Here is a 13,160-nt window from a genome sequence, read left to right as displayed (position 1 = left end):
TGATGTATTATTTCCTTTGTTGTCGATGCACCATAAAAATTGGAATAATCATCATCAATGCAGGTTACTTCACAGTAAATCATCATCAATGCAGGTTACTTCACTCAAGAAATGGGTGCAGAACCTGCGTAATGCCCACAAACTTTGATTACCACAGCACCTCCAGAAAGTATGTGTCACATGGGATTTTTAAATGTATTCACAGTATATAATACCTTGTATTAGTTGTAGATCTAAGCCGTCTCTACAGTACACTCTCAGAAATTAAAACTGTGAGAACCGTGATAATTGTTTCAGTTAATAGGGCATGCACATATATGCTATAAAAAGAAAATTATTTATTGAGAATGCACTTCTCTGGCTACTGGTGTTGTTTACATCTACTGTTGATCACATTTATTTATCACATATTATATTCTTATATATATTATTATATTAACACATATTTGATCACATTAAATTCAAAATTCATCATATATAAGAAAATACCAGGAGGGAAGTTGCTATTCATTGCTCATTCTTACCTAAAATTGAGTGCTACAAATTTAGAGAGAGTACCTGTCCATTGTCATTCCTAAAATATATATTGTCATTGTAGCAAGGTCATAAAACAATAAATGTAGTCTTTTGTGACCTTCCTGCACTTTCATTGTATCCTGAAACGCATAAGTGCAAGAAATAACTTGAATAAACTTGATGTTGTATAAACTTGATATAAAATGTTGAATAAACTTGAACTTGTATATTCTCTTTACTCACCATCAGTGACCTTCTTTACAAAAGCATATCGTGTTAGATTTTTTTTTGTTTACGTTTCACAGACGGGGTACACGAGGGCCAAAATGACAAAATCACAACTGTTTCAAGCTCCAAATCGTCCTGCTGCAATTATCCTGTTGCAGACCATACGTGTGTAGTGCAAGAAGGCCCTTGCACATCAAAATGTAAGATGGGAGTCACAGTTAATGCAAAGTGGTTCCTATGAGAGACTTCGATGCTGAACAAAATTGTGCAAACTGCGGAAGGTGCCATAGAAGATATTCAGAAAGCGTGTCTGGTCTCACAACGGTGCTACGACGCTCTCTTTTAGATGACGATGATACTCATTGGAGTTTCAGATGTGCAGCTGCATTTTTTCGAACGTGCTCCACATAACAAGCATGATAAAGTCAGCACTGGATAGCAGGCCCCCGTTCCTAAGCAGCTTTGCTCACGCTGCAGTTGTATTCAGCAAAAGCATGTGAGTACTCGAGAAGGACATTCAGTTTGGCACAACCGCGCCTGCAAATAATCAGAACAAATGAAGGAAGAAACAAACAAACATAGAAGGGCTGTACTTCAAAAAGAGGTAAATCTTGTGTCTCAAGGAGGTGTTACCACTTTTAAGTAACTTAATTGATTAAGCTTACATCACTACCTGATTAACTGTCCTAACGAGCGTGTTCTAATTGCGTGAAGCAATGAAATCACGTTCACAACGTATTTGGGCTGCTTCGGTGTGTCCATATTTGCGAGGCAAAGCACCGCAGTCGTTCACTAAAAGACACTTTCTGCGGCGGTGCTTGATCCCACACAACCAAGGCACATCCTGAGGATGTCTATATGATGTCACCAACTGGACAATCAGATGTCCGTAAGATATCCCGGATTGTCCTGATGACATACTATTGGACATCATTCGTACTTCGATTGCAACAGCCGGGGACTTGGTTTGGGCAATCCTGGTGGCGTCCTTTATGACATTTTCAGGATATTTTTCTAGGCATCTCAGGATGTTTTTCTGGACACTCCAGAACGTTAATGCAGTATGCCCCCCTGCCCCGTATGTTGTGTATACACCTTATAATGCAAGCTGTTCCATCACACAAGCCTGTTCACTGTGACAAAACATTTTATTGAATATTTTGTACTCCCACTCAAAAAACCCATCTGTATATCACCTGGCAATGAGCTAGTTAACAATGTATCAAGTTAACATGAGTTCTTGGAATGAGCAGCTGATGTAGGAACTGGTGTTTCATCTAAGTGGGTGAGTATCCTGAGTAACGAAGGCGGTTAATTAAGTTACCAGCACCATAAAGGGCATATAGATTCGAGCTAGCCCAGGCACTTTGGTACACCAAAAATGTGAAAATTGCTCGCATCCTAACATGAAGATATCACAGGGTAGAGCTGACATGTAGTATAAACAGTAACTGCCACCAAGGAATATTGGAGGCATAGATTAAGTAGGCAATTGTACTGAAACATGTTTGCCACACAAACTTCCGCTTGCCCTTTTGAACAACCCAGCTGAACTCTGCAGCAACGCAGTTCGTCAGAAGGTACTCGAGTATCTTTCGTGTAGATTGCTTTACTTCACTACCGCCAAGCTAATCAAGCTCTTGAACCTAAAAGCAGGAAATGTTCCAAAAGCTCATCACACTTATAGAAAAAGATTACCACTGACTTAACACAACACATAATTGAGACTTTTCCTCTCTGATGCGGAAGACTGTTGGTGTCCCTGCGGTCTCATGATGTTTCCTGCATATGCTGTATCAACATGAGTAGAGCCTGAAAGGGTTTAACCAGCTGATTCCCCGAATCTACAATCCATATTGAAGGTTGCCTGTTTAGGGTGAAATTAGTTCTTTTACAAAGAAAATTGCCCTCACCGAAACTTACTCAAAAACAAACCGAAGAAAACGAACTGAAAAGATGCACACTAGCTTGTTTGGCAGCAAACGCAATTACATCACCATTTCTATGAAACCTGCACAGTTTGTTTGAGTAATAGAGTCAGATTTATCCTGAACTTTAGCATAAAGGAAGATTTCTACCCAGAATTCGCATGAATTTAGAGCATATGGTTATTTCTGCGATTTTTCACCCCCGAATTTGGAAAAAAATATTTCCCGAAACCTTCAGGCTCCAGACATAAGCTCACGTAATTATATGACGCCTAGTTTGATATGTTTCTGCATACATAGTTAAACTGACTGATAGAAAGAGTTGACTAGCACCGCAGTGCTTCTGTTCCAGGGATCACTAGAGCCGAACCGAAACCATGCGATGCAAATCAGTATTTTCTAAGCGTTTACACAGAACATAGGCATATCATGCATCATTGCATCAGGTAAACATGGCAAGATCACGTTGGTAATACTGGAGATTTTAAGAGCTTCGAGTGGAGCACGAGTACACATCATGAATGCAGTTCAGATAACTATAGATAAATATCTGGTCATCACTATACCAGCCGGTTCGGAACTTGCGACTTGTGTTCTACACACGCCGCTTCCCCTTTGCCGTAATAGAGCTTCTGCAAAGCTTCAGGAACAAAATGCACAAGGAAGCACCTCACTACACAGATGAAAAGACGTTCACATTTTTATACGTTCGGAAGAGTTGAAGGACAGGAGGAAACACAATTCACCAGGCTGCGTAGACGCTACGCCAACAGAAGTTTCCAAGTTCAAAACCGATGATGATGATGATCGTGTTGGCCGTTCCCTTTATACCGGGCGGACAGCGTTCTGCGGGGGCAGTGCGCGTCCTAGCCTAAAAACACAGTTCCTCAGTCTTTTTCACCAGTTGTGGTCCTGTTATTGTTCCTGTGGGTTTTCTCCCACCACATACTCAGACGTCGTTTGACTGCATCGACGTATTTTCCTGTGCCGAATCCAAGCGCTTCCTCTAGAGATGGCGCTTCTATCGTAGGTGTCAGCTTCGTACATTCCACTACGATGTGTGATATCGATTCTCGGATTTCTCCACAGGCGGCGCAGTTGAGGTCCATATCTGTTCCGTCCGGCTGTGGCTTTGATTCAGGATCCGGCTCTGGCTGCGTGGTTTCCCATCCGTGACCGCGCCGAACCTTCATCCACCATTCTCGTGTTCGTAGTACTCCTGCGCGTGCTTCAAATAACAGTGAGCTTCCAATGGAGTTGTCGTAGATCTTCTCGGTGTTGATTTCGTTTTTCCCTTTCACGTATGTTTGTAGTGCCGATTTCAGTTGTGCGCCCTTTAGCCAATTAGAGGTTTCCCAGTAGTGAACCTGCTCACGGATCTCCCGTCCGCTGAGTATCGTCTCGTCGGATAGTGTCATTTGCGCTATGCCTACTTCGCTCATCAGTGTTCTTGTCTTTTTCCTCCAGGCAGTGGAGGTGTCCATGTAGATAAGGTGTCGGTATATCTGGTTAACAAGGTCAGATTCAGGTGCTGTTCGTAATCTTCCTTCATAGGAGATTTTCGCGACCGCTTCTCTGGCTTGGAAGCTAGACCATCCGAGGTCACCCTGGATGGCAGCGTTTGGTGCAGATCTACGTGTTCCTAAAGCCGTTCTGCCTGTCTCAGTCTGCTTCTTCTCGAGGAAACGGGTCGTGGTTGCTGCTATACAGAGAACTGCGTTGCCGTATGTGAGGCTTGGAACCGCCACTGTTTTCCAGAGTTCACGTAGCACTTCGAATCTGTTGAACGACCACAGAGCCTGAGCGCGGAGCATACCTGCCGATCTGCTTGCCTTGTTCTTTAGTGCTGTTTCATGTTCCTTTAGGTAGTGGCGTTCTGATGTAATTATTACTCCTAGGTATTTAGTTTGCTGTGTGATTTCTACGGGTCTTTCTTGTAGGGTGAGTTGTGTGGAGTCATCCCGGTGCGTGTCATTTGTCCAAACCATTGCTTTGGTCTTCTCTGCACTGAACCTTAGGGCGAGTCGTTCTCCACTCTGGCTGCAGATATTCATTAGGCCCTGCAGTTCTTCACTGTTGTTGGCTAGTAATAGTATGTCATCGGCATATATGATTCCAGGTACCAGTTGTTCCGTGAGTTTGCCATCCTTCCAATACGAGATGTCAAAACCCATATTTGACTTGGCTAGGTTACTTTCAAGTTTTACTATGTAGAGCATAAAGAGGAGTGGTGATGCTGGACAGCCTTGCCGTAATCCTTTTGTCACTTGGATATCATCCGTCTTTATGCCCTCCCAGCAGCCTGTTATTGTATTTCCGGTGTAGATGTGGTTCAGAAGGTCCACGATGCTCCTTTCTATGCCACATTCTTCCATCTGGTGCCAGAGAGCTTCATGTGCAACGTTGTCATACGCCTTCTCTATGTCTAAGAAGCAGGCCCATAGGTTTCTCTTTTCGATTGTAGCCATTTCAATGCACTGGGTGAGTATAAAAAGGTTATCTTCAATCCGCTTGCCTGGTCTGAAACCAAATACGAGAAACCAATACCCTACCACCCTACCAACCCTATACCAAATAGAAACCGACTCCGAGTTGATGCCGATGCCGCTTGGTCGCATGTGACGATGAGAGCACTGTGGCTATAGTTAAGTTTCGGTTTGAAGGACCGGGAAAGCTCACGTCTCGCAACGTAACTAAAGCCAGGAACTATCGTACTGCACAATCAGTTTTTGCAATACTCAGTTATTTGGAGTTGTCTGCACAACTTTTGGTATATATTTATTTTATTATTTTACTTATTTGTTTTATTATTTAGTTAATTAATTTATGTTTTATTATTTTATTTATTTATTTTTATCTTTGAGCATGAATTATTTGCACACTTTGGACAATTTCCTAAATAGTGTATTGAAGACACAGAAACCAAACAAAGGGCAATAACTCCAGTATTTGAATTCCCTCTAAGGTAGTGGGAAATTGAAGTGACTTGATATCCGCGCTCTCTAACTGCGCTGAAGAGTCTTATGACGTCTACTGTTTTGTCTCGTCACACACAATACGCCAAGAGTGAGTGACGGGAAATGCTTCAATCCCCGTGTAACTTCGACTTGTCTGCTCAGACGTTTTTGCACAAATCTTGCAGTGAAATTTGCCAAAGGACTGTGCAACCACAGTGGCACTTGACATTAACCATTTTAATATGCTGTTGTACATATCCTTTTGTGTTCTGTGCTGTTTGGGACGACACACAATTAGTGTGAAATCATTCATTAGTGGATCAGATTGAGGCAAGACTCCATGCTTCATGCCAGTTAAGAATGGATCATCCAAGAGATCCACAAAAAACATTAAATCAAGTAATCAGAAACAAAATGAGTCTTAGGCTAATTATTAAAATATTCGTGTAGCATGTCAGTAGAGCTTAGCCTTTTTGCCTTTTTGCTATACAATACGTACACTGTATTATTAATGTGGCATGCAAGTCAGGAGAGAATTACACCCACCACATACTTTGGGAATTCATACCACATGATTTCAATCGCAACTTCTGGTTTGACATGAGACATGAGCCACAGGATGACTGCAGGATATCTACAGGATGTACGGTTTTATTGTCCCAACGGACATCGCAAATAGACATCCACAAGACATCCTATTTACGTCAGATTCCGACAAAGATATTCTGACCATTTCAGGACGTCCTCAGGACATTGGTGGTTGTGTGGGATATAAATCATACGAAACCACGGCTAAAACAACGGCTGTGATTCTACAGAACGATCTCTTTCTGCCATGCGAGTATATCCTTTCCCGGACCGTTCTTTATGGAACAATTTTTGTCCAGAACGCAGCACGGTATATTACATACATTGTGGTTGTTAACCTCACATCGTTTCTTGTTGAAATATTGGCTGGGAAACGTACTGTAGTGCAATCCCCAGCGCTGCACTGTTAGGATACATCAGTATACTGGCACCTTACAAAATTGTGTGATGACAAGCAACGATCAACGCCTGCAGCGCAATAAATACTCACAATCTATGTTGCCTCCCATTGTTTTCTATGGGCGCACACTGCGCTTTAGGGCCTCCCAACATGGCGGCCCGAAGGCACGCCTCTCCCCCGCGAGCCCCTCTCCCATGCGCCATCCAGCCTTTATAGATAGAGATCAGTGGGAGAAGCTCAGGTTTCGTCGTCTCCTATTACTGCACGTTTCGACAAATTCCTCGAAAACGACTTGGTTATTCCGAATGAAACTTTGACGGTTGTATGTGTGCAATACTTGTGAAGATAGTTTTGGCTAAGTTTCGGAATCGCCCCGGCTGTACGCCCCTTTCCTTCTTACTTTGCATTAAACATATTCCCCCCCCCCGGCTGTACGAGACCGTCCCATTAAAAACGAGCACGGACCACGAAGACGGATAGAGGGCTATCTGCCCTCCGTCTTACGTGTTCGTTTTCAACATAGACGAGTATAGATTTCACTTGTATCCGTTTTGTTGGCACTTTATTGTGCATCGCAAGAGTTATTCTACCCAGCCCCATGCATTTCCACGTTGCGTTCGTTTCACCGAGTCAAAGTAGCGCTTTCTCTTGCAAACAGAAACTAAATCTGAAGCAGGCACCGGGAAGGAGCATCGGCATTAACACCACACATTGAGGGGCGCTCTCGGCGTTCTGCTTTGTTGCTTTGCGTTTTAAAGGAGCGTAATCTTTTTCTACTTGCGGTACTTCACGCTCCGTTGTCTGTCTTGTCTGAAACCCTTTAGCGCCTCTATTAATAGACATGTCGAGTTTAGAATGACGAAGATCAACCAAAGCGAAGAGGAACCCCTCTGTTGCTGCGAATACATATCCCAGTTTGGACAACGTTCTCACGTGTTGGCCTGCCTCTGTGATTGCGAAGCCTTGGATGAATGCTTTGACAGGTAAGTTGACGGGGATTCCTTCAGATGTGACGCCCATTCTTCACAGCAACGACAGATCTCAATGAAAGCATTGGGTGTGTCACCTTTCTCAAGCAGTGAAAAGCACGTGCCGCTGCAGCCTTCGCGCATTTTCATCGTTGTGATTTCCATGCGATATGAGTTGCTCCGTCGGGTGACAGGTGTCATTCACTCGCAGAAGTGAATGGATCGGCGAGCTGCTAAGGCGTCAAAGCTTGAGCTCAGCGCTAAGCTTGAGCTGTCACGCATGCGGATCAGGCAACACGAACTCTGTGGAGCCTGTCGCATTTCGTAGTGTAGAATGCAGGTTTGGACACTGACGCTTATTCTCTTCCTCTTCAACATGTAATGAAGCCCTTACTGCGCTGTATTAACTGGTTAGCTCACCTATTTTATGTTGAGCGATGGTGGCATTGTTATGCGGAAGTACTATTATGTCTAGGTGTCCCAGGGATTTCCCTACACCCCCCCTCAGGGAGGGGGGGGGGTGTACATCCTCCCTACATTTTGGCAACACCCCCCCTGAAATTTCTCAGGTAACCCCACCCAGCTCGGCCACCAACGCGTTCTGGTAGTTCCCTCGCAGCGAATTACATCCTGTGCGGTCAAACTTGGGCTGTAGGACCACAGTCATGCAGATGATCGTACCATGCATTTCTCCAAAATCATTTGAAAGTGACTGTTCAATGCATATATTCCGCGCATATACGAGCAAAAATGCGTGCGGGCACGCAAACTCAATGTGGATCATCAAGAACCATTTGCGCCCAACTCAATCAAGCGAAGTATTCTGCCTTTTTCGTCTAAGGTTTTCATCGTTGGTTGCTAGGTGTTCATTGAGCTTCGTGAGACAATGTGCTAGGCTTTTTTCTTTGCCGGTCGTGTGATTATGCATCTTAATGTTGAAATGCCGTTCATAATGAATCTGTATTCTACTGTACTGTGTTTTAATGTAATAACGTTTTAATGTAATAACATGTACAAATAAAACGGGAAAGCTGTGCAGATATGTCACCATTGTGCCATGATTCTTTCCGTGTCTATGAAAAATTCCGTAAGTGGAACCTTCACCAAGCACCCCCCCCTTGAAAGCTCGGCACCCCCCCAGCAGTGAATTTCTGGGGGAATCACTGGTCCCACCTCTGCGAATGCGAGCTGTACAAAAGGGCCTGGGAAACGTGCCAATTTGGCGTCCACATTTACATACCAAATAAAATAGTGAATTTGTTCTAAAAAAAGCCCGCCATGCTGACAGTAGTGATGTAGCACTTGATCCCCTCGATTTTGACAAGATAACTGTTTTGACTGAACTAGCACACGCGAGCGACCCTTCTTAATGCCTCCTCATGTATGTGTATGTCTCCCCTTGTTGGTGTCTGTTACTCCCTCATGTATGTTTGTGTTGTAGCTGTCTACGAGGGCTAACAGGATGTTTTCATTCTCTAACTGCATCACGTTTTGTATACAGTTTATAAAATTATATATACAGTGTAAGCGCAGTTATAAGGACTGTCACCCATTTTATTCTCATTCACACTAGCATATGCGAAGAGGCGAGAAACGAGACTGTGCACCAAAAAATGTAGAATGTGCCCAAAACATTTGTGACAGCGAGTCAAAACTCAGCATTTGAATAAAGTGCGCTTTGTCAGTTTACCTGTGTGCAGTGCACAACACGACACGTTTCCATTGTGTGGCTCCTTCGTGGCATACATTCTATGCAGAACTTAGAGCATATCTCTTATTCTCAACCAGCACAGAAAGTAATATCGGTCCGTCTTCTAATTGGTGAAAATGGGAAGGCCCTATACGCTTCTTCTGTATCACTTTACACCTTTGCTGACACTCCTTGTCCTCAGCAAGTTAATAGACAAGATGTACTTGAAAGCGCACTATAGTCGTGTTCAACATAAGAAGGAAAAGAAATCAAATCCGTCAGCTCTCAAAATATTACTGCGCCGCAGATAGGATGGCTGGACACCAGTGACGTAGCAGGACCTCCAGGTTAGGGGGCTCAGTATGAACCCCTCCCTACCCCCTGCTGCTCTCGGTTGCACCATTTGGCACACACGCATACCTGTGCATACAGCAAGATGAGCAATAAAAATCTAGAATGTGTCAGTGTTAAAAATGCAATTATGTACATATAGTCCGTCATGGCCGGCCATGCTGCCTCATGACATTAGAAGTAGTTTGAAAACCTCATAATTTCAAAACTATTCAACAATGCTGCTTAGAGAGGGTGGAAACCAGCAACAGCAAGAACATTCGCGATCGTGGGTCTGCCCATGGTGGGTAAGGGGGGCTCGACTCCCCTACCTATGTCTTTGAATGAGTTGGGGTATTTCTTGTAAAAAAAGTTGCCTTCACTTGACAAAATTTCGAGTCCAAGTCAGAAAATTTGACTTCCCACGGCAAAAAGGTAATGAAAACCAACGCAAGTCGTGATGAAAGTTCCCAGAAGATATATACTTCCTTAACTACCGCATCTTTTTCGGACAAGCAGCTTTTTGTATAAAGATTAATAACACGCTTGGTGAAATGCCCTGTATATTGCTTACATATTCCTAGCAATGCATGTTTCTAGCATGAGACAAAAATTGTTGTTTCAAGTAACTTTACTTTGAGTGATCAAAAATGTGAATACAGCAGAAAATGCAATTTTGTCATTCATATTCTTAGCCCTGTAGAAACGTTTCTCAGGCCAAAACTGAAAATAGAGCCTAATTGACCTCAGACATATTTCACACAAATTAAGCAATTGTTTGCAGTGCTACCCGCCTTTAAAAATGTAGGAGGAATCTCATAGCTAGTGGCAGCTCTCAAACAGTCTTATCATGGGATGTTTTATCCATTACAGGTTGTTTACGTGCCGTCGTGTTTCGAGGTCTACCCTTTCCCGTGTGAAACTGACCTCCATGGACCGCCTGCGAATTCCATGGGCTGGAGGTGCCAAGAGAGTGGATGTGGATGTGATATTTGCAGTTATTCTGCTTCCATCTGTGTTACTCATTGCCTGTCTAGGATGGACAGCCACATTGTTCAGTTTCCTGGCGATGCCCATTGGGCTTTATGTGATACACTGGCACTCCATAAAGACCAAGCGAAGAACTAAGTACGCTTCTTTCCGTTTCTCGTAATGTCGTATAAAGACTTGTGATGTTGCAACCCTTTGCATTGCCAAGCATTGTTGTATATGCTTTGGAACCTTGTGTTATAGGGTTAAACCAGGTAAAACAAATTTTTACCCCCTAGTTTGCACCGTGATCGCTTCTGGTCAACCTGGAAAGTTCAGAAAACCAAATGTGCCAACACGCAAACACAGCTACTTGTACAGACACGGGTGCACACTAAATAAGGTGGTGGTTCAATAAGTAACCTTAGTTCTTTATTGGTGAACAACGAAAATTAATGTTCTGGGAGAATGTGTTATTTAAAAAAAAATTGTCCATTGCCCATTCCAGCATACATCTTTTTGTCATAAGACAAGCTTAGAAATATGAATGGCACTCTTGTTCTTGAATATGATGCAAGTTGTATTGAGAACAAATGTCATCGCCATACTTACGGTGTCATTCAGGAGTATACCAAAAAATAAGTTCCGCCTGAACCGCCCTTTATTCTGATGCAAGCAGAGAACATTTGTAACTTCCGGACAGCAACGTCGCGTTTCTTTTTACCCTTAGACATGGCATCGATTAAGTATAGAAAGTTCTTCATCAACTGTCAAAACCTCAAATTTTCTGACTGCATTAATCACAAAGTACTACAGGAAACCGATAGAAAAACATAAAAGTGAGACGAAAGCAACCAAGTGACTCGAATAACAAAAGCGATGAGATGGAAGCTCAATCCCCGATTTGCCAATTACATCATTCCACTTGATGTCAATAACCAGTAACAACACACTATGACATTGACGGCACTACCGTACTGTGCCTTCATGCTATGGTGGATGACAGTAGGCTTCACACCTTCGCTCGTAAGGAAATAGATGACTGACAGTTTCTCCTCCCTGGTGCATACCTGAAGCAGGCATCCATATATAATCACTTGTTGCAAGTTTGAACCTGCCTTGCGGAGGTTGCAAAACACAACATGCAGAGTAGGAGACCAGCACGACAACCCACAGCAAGAACATTAAGTACGAGATAGAGTTTGTAATTCTCATTGTATGATGTGTGTATGTACGTATGATGAAAAAATACAAATGGAAAACACAACACCTGAGTAATGCAAGCTTTTCAGCACGTTGGTGTAACATCTTGAACGTATCGAGTTTGAACAGGACAGAGACGCTGTGTGCTGTTGTTCTGTCTGCTGTGTCCCTGTCCTGTCTTCACACCGGGTCAGTTCAGAACAATGGAGTAAAAACCGGGACTGGTGTACTTATAGTTCAAAACAATACCTGCTTTAGTAGTGAAATGCAGCATATATCTTTTATGTGTATGAAACAGTAATGGAAGTGCTGCGCCATTTGCAGCAAACTGTGCTAATCACGGGGTGCTGCACCATCCTGTGCCATAGAGGGTGTTTTTGTTGCGTTTGCACCAAAACAGGGGCAGAGCATAGTAGGGGCGGAAGTAGGCGAGGACTAGGAGTACTTCGCACTCTATGGAGATTGCGCGTGTTACAAGAGAACGAAACCCAAAGTGAAGGAGAAGCACCAGTGTTTGGCAAAATTTTAATGTGAGAGGGAGCTGTCACAGCAAGTTACTAGGGGGCTAATTGTGTGAGTCGAAGCCGATACCAGCTGGCCTAGCCCAGCCTATCCATTCGGCCAAGCAGTCACACATTTCGACTTACTGATTTTTCGGTGCCAAAAGGTAGCTGGGTGTGTCTGAAGATGTGGTCTAAGCCTATTGTTGCCGGTCACTGCAACTTGCCACCTTTGAGGGTCGCTAGGTTCCTCAACAACGAAACACAATGCGTGCGTGGACAGTTCTTCGTGCCATCCACTGAGTTCGGGTTTGGGAACGTGTGTTGACACATCCTGGTGTTCCCTGTCTCGTTTCTTCCCTTTTATCTTTTTTGATAGCTAGGTCAGTCTCGTGGCTCCACGATCTCTCACCTCGCACCATTTTTGTATTCCGTCGACCAAGTGGCGGAACGTTAAACATTGTGCGGCAACCTAACAAGAGAAGTCTTGCAGAATAAGTGAAAGTGCATTCAGTACAAAGTGTTGTGAAGTCTCGGCCTCAAACGTCGACGTAGTGTTGAAGCCGATGACTTCCCCCCAACTGACATGACCGCCACCTCCAGGTGGCTGCACATACACAAATGCAAAAATGAAAATTGTACCCCTGACACGAAACGTGGAAATAACTCATTCCACGTCATAAATGAGTGATCATACGTGCGCGAGACCCTTCGACAGTGAGTGGCGAAGCTGCACCAGGCTGCACCTAAACTAGATTTTTCTGGCACCAATGGCTGTCCTTGAACACATCGAGGCACTTCCATCACTGGTGTGAAGCTTTCGCCAGGAAGCCTGCAGATTTTAAGAGTTATATAACTGCCACAGAAGTAATTATCTTTGAGT

General features: G+C 43.6%; 1 protein-coding gene across 1 annotated transcript in view; it reads left to right on the top strand.

The window, feature by feature from the left end:
* Nucleotides 1-6,914: 6,914 nt before the first annotated feature.
* LOC135385259 (palmitoyltransferase ZDHHC23-B-like) overlaps nt 6,915-13,160 on the top strand; it is a 71,210-nt gene continuing 64,964 nt past the window's right edge. Inside the window, exons 1-2 of the mRNA XM_064614462.1 lie at nt 6,915-7,600; nt 10,479-10,733. Coding sequence (XP_064470532.1) covers nt 7,473-7,600; nt 10,479-10,733 — 383 coding nt within the window. The 5' untranslated portion in view covers nt 6,915-7,472. The remainder of the gene's footprint in view (nt 7,601-10,478; nt 10,734-13,160) is intronic.

This window comes from Ornithodoros turicata, chromosome 2 (assembly GCF_037126465.1).
Source record: "Ornithodoros turicata isolate Travis chromosome 2, ASM3712646v1, whole genome shotgun sequence".
Taxonomy (NCBI): domain Eukaryota; kingdom Metazoa; phylum Arthropoda; class Arachnida; order Ixodida; family Argasidae; genus Ornithodoros; species Ornithodoros turicata.
The sequence above is the reverse complement of the archived record's forward strand: the minus strand, read 5'-3'. Positions and strand labels throughout refer to the sequence as shown.